The sequence below is a fragment of the Electrona antarctica genome (assembly GCF_951216825.1).
Source record: "Electrona antarctica genome assembly, chromosome: 16".
Lineage (NCBI taxonomy): Eukaryota > Metazoa > Chordata > Actinopteri > Myctophiformes > Myctophidae > Electrona > Electrona antarctica.
Window position 1 is genome coordinate 30,937,369 of NC_136797.1, and position 8,343 is coordinate 30,945,711.

Genomic DNA, 8,343 nt, shown 5'->3' on the forward strand with positions numbered 1-8,343 from the left:
TGTTTTTATTTCCACAATCTGCTGCCAACATACTGTGCCATGGACAGTTTTGAAGAAAGGTAGGCTGAGTAGGAGGTACAAACCTATATCTACAGTATTTGTGCGGGACTGCAAACACAACCAGATGGAAATTCATGGACATCCAGGTGTCACAATGACCATTGAAGCACTGTATTACAAAGGGCAATACCACCTGCGTACTGGAGGTTTAATTTCAAACCTTTATTTTTTTGCCTTGGTTTTTAATTATATTGTTTATAGACCAGGTGTACGGCTGTTTTTGTATAAGGTGACAACAAAAAGACAGTTAGTTCAGGGACAAATCTTTTAATTTCATTTTCACCGTTGACTCCAAGCTTGCACCTTTTTAATACAATGATTAAGGATATAAAGTCCTATCCTTCCTAACTACAAGGACTTTGCTTAAGTACTATAGACGAATAACTATTTAAGTCCAAATTTTATTCTGACCCCTCCACGAAAAGGCCTAGTTGTCCTGACCCCTTATCCATCATTTATTGTCTCCACCAGGCCGAAGGCATGGGGAGAGAGTATGTTTTGCACTCCGTCCGTGTGTGTGTGTGTGTGTCCGTCCTTCCGTCCTTCCGTCCGTCTGTGAACAGCTAATCTCCGGCACCGTTAACCTGGTCGATGCCAAACTTTGCACACACACTCCCTGGATGCCAACGATGAACCTCTGCCCCACATTTTCCAGAACGGCCTGTTATAGCGCCACCATGAGGCAGCTTTTCACATTTTGTACCTAAAACTGCACCGATCTGCGTGAAACGTTCCATGCACACTCCCTAGAGGCCAAGGATAAACCTTTGACCTGCATTTTCCGCATCTGCCTTTTATAGCGCCACCAGGAGGCCGACTTTTGTAAAACACATTTTTTGATATTTGCACATAAAAACGACTCCAGGGTGTCTAATGAAGTACTGTCACCTCATACACATGAAAATCTGGACAAATTAGAACTACTAAACTACTAAAAATAGAACTACTCCATTACAAGTAAAAGTACGGAATTTAAAATGTACTTGAGTAAAAGTACAAAAGTATCGGTATCAAAATGTACTTAAAGTACTAAAAGTAAAAGTACTCATATAGGCGGAACCAGGGCGGGATAAGTCAGAAAGAGCCTGCTGGTTAGTCAGTCAGGGACTAATCAGAAGTCTGACACAGGGTGTCCAAACTTTCCCATCCAATGACAGACAGTCATGTGAGGTGAGCAACTCTTCCACTCATTAGTGCTGATCATGAACAGCTGTGTGGGACCAGCAGCAAGCCTCAAAACCTCTGCTGAGGGCCAGTCAGACACTCACTTCTTCCTCAGAACCTCTGCTGAGGGCCAGTCAGACACTCACTTCTTCCTCAGACAGTGGCAGCCATGTTAGGCACTTGTGTTCTTGCTGGTCTTCTCAGTCTTCTTGCCCCAGGTAAAGAGCTTTAAATTGGTTTGTTTCCAATGTGCATTTTAATACTAAATTGTTTTAGAAAGTAAAAGATGAGTGTTATTTTTTTTCCATGTGCTGCTTTCTTTCATTTTAGCAATTTTAGCTATTTTTGTGGTCGAGGCATTCAAACATGGGGCTAAATACATGTTTATTTTTACAAAAGTTTTACAGCGATTTCAGTATTATTTACTATAGTCCTACTAGACCCCAGGAAATTGTATCTGGCCACATAAGATCATGGGATCTACTAAATGTGACATTCAATAGATCATGTGATCTTTTGTGGCCAGGTGTAATTTTATGGGGTCTAGTAGGACTATAGTAAATATTAAAAAAATAAATTGCAAACATTTTGTAAAAAAGAAATATACATATTTAGCCCCAGGGCCGTTCAGTGACATACGACGAGTGCTTCCAAACTCCAGCACTTAGAAAAATAATCACCTGCACAGAATTTCTTGACAGAAAGTAGCTCATAACATGTCTACGGTGGATTTTTATGAAAAACAAGCTCGGCAGATTGAAAGAGGATAATTCAAGCTTGGACTACAGCTGCAATGTTGGTGAGGTTAACGTTGTTTAAGACAAGCAGATCGCAAACCAAATTGGATGAGTGGGGAGTCAATGGAGGGTATTGCAACTCTAGATTCATCCCATTATAAAAAAATCTAGAGTTGCAAATTGCGGCTACTAACAACCTAAAATAAGAACCTTGGTTGAAAAAACTAAAGTTGCCCTAAGCTTTAATTCTAAGAATGGGCAAAGCAGCCATAATTAAATTGCTTCTCTTCCTTCACATGTCTGGCCAAAGTTGCCAATTATAGAGTCTCTGTTCCATTCTGGTCAGAGTCAGGCCTCATTCACACATATCAAACAAATGTTTGGTCTTTTTTTTGTTTTTTTTAGGCCACCTCAATGCTGGTCAAAACATGGGACTCCCATTGGAAACGCATTGTGGTGGCCTAAAAAAAACAGACCAAACGTTTGATCGGTATTTGATATGTGTGACTGAGGCCTCAGGGTGCTGATATGGTGCATGTTTTCTCACTCCAGGTACCCTGATGGTTCTTTGAGGGGGTTCCAAATGGACCCATATGTTAATTTCGGTTTATTGGTCTATTTGTACATTTTGGGGTCCTTGGTAGTTTTTGCACCTCTGTGCTACACACTAAATTAACAGAGCCTTAAAGCTGCTACGCTATGCACTTTCCTCTTGTACCCCAGATTTGAACCCTGTTGCTTGTGCAGTAGCCGCATTGCAACCCTCCATTGACATCCCATTGATCCAAATTGCATTTCCCATCTGCTTGTGTTAAACAACGTTAACCTCACCAACATTGCAGCTGTAGGCAAAGCTTGAATGTTCCAAACTGCAAATCCACCGTAGACATGTTATCAGCTTCTTTCTGTCAAGAAATTATGTGCAGGTGATTCTTTTTCTAAGTGTTGGGTTTTGGAAAAGCTTGTCTAATAAGTAATTGGAAATTAAAACAAACCAGTGTTGTACCCTGCCCTTTGTTTGTCAAGATAAACCAGCTGAGTTGTTGTGTCTGAGGCTTAAAGGTTTTTAAATACTTTTTTGAAATGTCTACGGAAAAATGAATGGGAAATTATCTCCTGGACCGGTGCCCTCGAAGGGGGCAAATATTGGATGGCTCTAACTTAATTTGTCTTCCCCTGTTTTTTTTTTAAAAAGTCATTGGCTGTATTAAAAACTCCATATCTTGTGCCAACAGGATTCTACACGATTCCATTCAACAAGACTATGGTTGATGACATGAGTGCTGGGACCAACACGACCATGGCTCATGACATGAGTGCTGGGACCAACACGACCATGGCTCATGACATGAGTGCTGGGACCAACACGACCATGGCTCATGACATGAGTGCTGGGACCAACAAGACCATGGCTCATGACATGAGTGCTGGGACCAACAAGACCATGGCTCATGACATGAGTGCTGGGACCAACAAGACCATGGCTCATGACATGAGTGCCCTGAGCCTTGGCCTTGGCCACGGCCTCCAGGCCTTGCTGGAGGCCGTGGAGGCCTCCAGGAGTGAGACCCCAAATGGGGTCGAGAAGGCGTTCTGGATGGAGCTCTCGCATGGGGCCTGGATTGAGGCAGAGAACCTCCTTCAGGCGTCCCTGAAGGAGACGCCAGAAGACGTTGAGAAGTGAATGAAATCATGATGAGCGGCCGGCAACATCTGACTTCCTCATCACTTTATCATGATGTTCAGCAATAATCATGTCTATTGACTGCAATTAAAAGTTTTTAAACTTATCATTGTGTCCTCCTTCTTTCCCCATGTTTAACGTGAGACAATTTACTAAAATGTGGGTTCAAGCTGTAACATTTGAATATTCGAGGTTGAGTAAATCCCATCTTAAAACGTCCAGTTAACCACTTAGACCAGGGGTGGGCAACTTTGACAATGGAGAGGGCCACTATATTTCCACACTCCCTGCATATCAGTTTAGTTTATTTTGGTCATAGAATGAACATTGACTTCATTCATTTCATTTGATCATCATAACTTTGCATTTAGGATAGGCATTATGCCTATCCTATACCTAGAGACTTGTAAGGGAAGAAATTATAGATTACTGTTGTAGCAAAAATAGCTGATCTACAAGCTCAAAATGTGCTATTTTTGAATTGGAATCCTGAATAATCTTTTGCTATTTTTGAATTGGAATCCTGAATAATCTTTTGCTATTTTTGAATTGGAATCCTGACATTTTTTATTTCATTTCAAATGCATTTAGTTAACTTTATGAACTACTGGTAAATACATTGGACAAAAACAATACTAACATTTTAATACTAGTAATTAGCTGAAATCATCATATCAATGTTCGGATATTAACCTGAGGGCCACATGTGGCCCCCGGGCCGCCAGTTGCCCATGTATGACTTGTCTTGGACCCTCAATACTTAGTGAAATGGTTAGCACTATATACTTAATGCATTTGTTGTCTCCACCAGGCCGAAGGCATGGGGAGAGAGTATGTTTTGCACTCCGTCCGTGTGTGTGTGCGTCCGTCCGTCCGTCCTTCCTTCCTTCCTTCCGTCTGTTACCAGCTAATCTCCGGCACCGTTGGCCCGATCCATGCCAAACTTTGCACACACACTCCCTGAATGCCAACGACGAACCTCTGCCCCAAATATTCCTCAACGGCCTGTTATAGCGCCACCATGAGGCCGATTTAGGCAAAACACATTTCTGTAGATTACTCGTACACATTTTATCCATACATCACACAATTCGGTATACACTATCTCCATAGTCATGTGATCAACACGGATCTGCACCATTTCCCATCTTCCTTCCTGATTGGCTTCCAATTCGCTTCCAAAGCTCACATGATTGGTCCGTTTCGAACAAAATGCCACAAATCACAAACAGTGTGCAATTTCCGTGAAATTATACACGCATATTTCCACTAGGCTGAGGACGATTTTCCAAACCAGACTCATGGTGGCGCTATAACAGGGCAATTCCTGTTTTTACCTATAACTGCATCGTTCTGTGTACAACTTTGTATGCGCACTCCCTAGACGCACATTTTCCCTGCATCCCTCCACATCTGACGGTTATAGCGCCACCATGAGGCCGATTTCTGCAAAACACATTGTTTATATTAGTCGCACAGATTTCATCTCAATCGCAAATCGGTATACATGATCTCTGTAGTCATGTGATCAGGACGAGTCTGTTTGATTTCTCAGATTCTACACTGATTGGCTAAGATTGCCTTCCAAAGTCTTCAGGAGTGGCCCGTTTTGTACAAAATGCAGCACATGTCCTGCTCATCCAGAATTCTATCCTCAGAGATGCTATGAGTGATCTGACTCTGCATTTCCTCAACATAATGAAGAAAATTGTTGCAAAAAACAAACAAACATGTTTATATTTACTCCTAAACATTTTGCCAAACATCACACACACTCCTATCCTCCTGGTGGAGACCTGTGCCCAGAAGGGCACTTTTTCTAGTTACATTATGGATTAGTGTGGACTTAAACTGTTATTCGTCTATAGTGGCTTAATTATGTATTAGTGACTTACATACTGGAGGAACGTATGTCTGCTAAAGAGGAAGTATCTGCTTGTGTTGCCCTATCTTTCAATCTGCCACATCTGCTACACCAACTGACGGGTTAATGAGGGGCAAGTATGCCGTGTCCTATTTCCTGCAATCAGCTCACTCACACATTTTGACAGGAGGCAATTATGGACAAAAAATACTGAGGAGGCAGCAAGATCAGTTTGACACACATGCACACAAATGAGACATGTCTATTCCGAGCTGTATGAAGAATAAAGCCGGAATTACACTTTGACAATGTATAAAATGAAGCATAAAGAGCTGTCCTCTACACTTAACATAATAGAATAATGATGTAATAAGCATCCACACCGATGAACGGATGGATGATGTGTTGAATGTGATGTGTTAAACATGATGCCTGTAAATTCAACTTGATTATGTTGATTGGCATCGATCTGAAAGTGATCAAGATATTGTCCACCACTAATTTTAGTTGTGGTGTGGACCCCCATCAACTTGAGTTACTTAAATCGCTCTAACTCGGGTTGATGGTGGATGGCGCTAAAAAGAAAAGAACAAGCCCTAAATGACAGTCATATTTCACCAGCTGCGCACACACACACACACACACACACACACACACACACACTCACACTCACACTCACACTGAACTCTGCCTGCTGTCTGTGTAGAAGTAGTCTCGTGTAGCCAGACATCTATTCCACAATCTCCGAATGCTACAGTATATAGAGTCTGGATGTACAGCTCCCGAAATCCGATTAAGGAAGCTGACATTTCCGTTCACGAAATTATTTAAAAATATCTTTAGAGCTTTTATTTCCTTTTCTGCTATGCAACAAGCTATATATGCTTAGATGATTTATATATTTATATTAGGATAAATTTGCGCGACTGTAAAGACGAAACGGAAGTGGCGAGGAGCGGAGGAGGCTCCACTTCCGCTTTATAGTTAACTGACTGTATGATGAAAGCGTTTGGAAATTGCGAGAGGCAACAGTCTGGTAACGCAAGACTAGTGTAGAAGGGACAGCCGACACAGGGGTCGTCTGGTAGATCACCGGTTCTCCCCCGCCCAGTGATATTACCATCTGAGTAGCCATCAGCTGAATGCTTTTTGAAAATGCTTCAGTACTGAAGCTTCTGTGAATTCTACACGTGTAGATTTTTGTTAAATACATTTGCAAATACAGAAATGTCAGACAACTGCTGTGAAACGCTGACACTGTTTTTATCATCAAGACCGCAGCAGTGTAAAGGCGCACACGGAAGTGCACAAATGATGGCTCTTCATCACGCCACAGCATTGCGTGATCTCTGTGTAACATGGCATACGATTGCCTGTTATGCCCCTGACTTGGGTATGAGGTCGGGGTCATGAAGACATTCCGCTGGCATGTCTCCATCTCACTGAGTGATGGAGCGACAGGGCAGTCATAAATGATGCTGATGTACCATACATCACACTAGCACCTCATGAAACTTTTTCCCCTGAGGCTAAATTGGCTTGACTGTGATGTAAAAGGGCAGAGTAGAAAGGCCTACACTCAGCATGCTACCACCATACGGTCATCAATTTAATACACGTCGGGAGCAAAAAGTCCATCTTAATGTCCTGTTGGTGGGAGGTGTTAGTATATGACAGATTAAGATTTTACATAGAGATCTTGTGGATGTCGAAATTACAGTAGCTTATTCCATAGAATCTTGAATTGTGAAACATTTAATATGATTCAATGAGTGTCAATTATACAAAAAAGTTATAATCTAAACAGGGACTTTGCCTGGAAAATTCTGGGCCCCCTAACACCTGTGCTCCTGTGCTCACTAACAATAGTAGATATAGTAGTTTCAAAGTGACATAAAAAAATTAGGGTTGCACCGATAAAAAGTATGCATACTTTATTTTTGAGTACACTATGAGTACTCCCCACTAATGAATAGCATTAACACGCCTCAAAGTTATTCTGCTAAATCATTACTTATAGTCCGGCAGCCGGGCTTGTGGGGTGGGAAATTTGGTATATACAGTAGTCTTTTTTTATTGGCCTAAAATATTGTCTATATACATGAATCCAAGTTTTGCACAAAAACACCCCTCGGGCTAAAAATGGCCATAGCCGTCATGACAAATGTGATGAGATCAGCACAAATGTGGTGAGGTCAGCACATTTGGGCAAGTGGCTATGGCTGTTTTTAGCCCAAAGAATGTGTTTTTTGTGCTAAACTAATGCTTGGAATGGATTCAGAATCATGAAAACCCCCTAGTTTGACATGTCACATGCTACTTAAAGCAAAAGGAAAGTTTTATATTTTTGCCTTACATAAGATGTTAATGGTAGGGTCACAAAAAATAGAAAATAATTGCTCAATACCGACAACCGGTCAGCAAGTGGATTCATGAATGTATAGACAATATTTTAGGCCAATAAAAACTATATAGCCTACCAAATTTCCCGCTTTAAACAAAAGAAGCGTGTCGGCTGCCGGACTTTTTGCAGTTGTTTAACCAAATATCCAAATGTCCGTCCCTTTGGGTTATGGGATCTAGACAGCTTATACGTGTCCCTCCGGGTTATATGCGAATGTCATAGTTTAGAAATATGCTACCGTCCCTTATTCCCTTTGGGTTATTAAATAATGTTGCTTGTAAACACAGCATTTGGCTAGTTGTTTTTACTGGTGGGAAAATGCTTCAGTTTTTTACTCAAAATTCGCTGACATTTTGGCCACAAAGAAATAGCCGTAGGCACACATTCAAGAAAAAGAAAGTAGGTAAATGTTTGGATGGGGATTCTTACC

The 8,343-nt window shown here is 41.4% G+C and overlaps 1 protein-coding gene across 1 annotated transcript; it reads left to right on the forward strand.

Annotated features, from left to right (window-relative positions):
- The first annotated feature begins 1,281 nt into the window (after positions 1 to 1,281).
- LOC306939725 (uncharacterized protein) lies at positions 1,282 to 3,751 on the forward strand. The gene is made up of 2 exons (XM_079524414.1): positions 1,282 to 1,442; positions 3,197 to 3,751. Exons 1-2 carry the CDS (start codon positions 1,394 to 1,396, stop codon positions 3,643 to 3,645), a joined length of 498 nt encoding a protein of 165 aa, XP_079380540.1. The 5' UTR covers positions 1,282 to 1,393; the 3' UTR covers positions 3,646 to 3,751.
- The last annotated feature ends 4,592 nt before the right edge of the window (positions 3,752 to 8,343 follow it).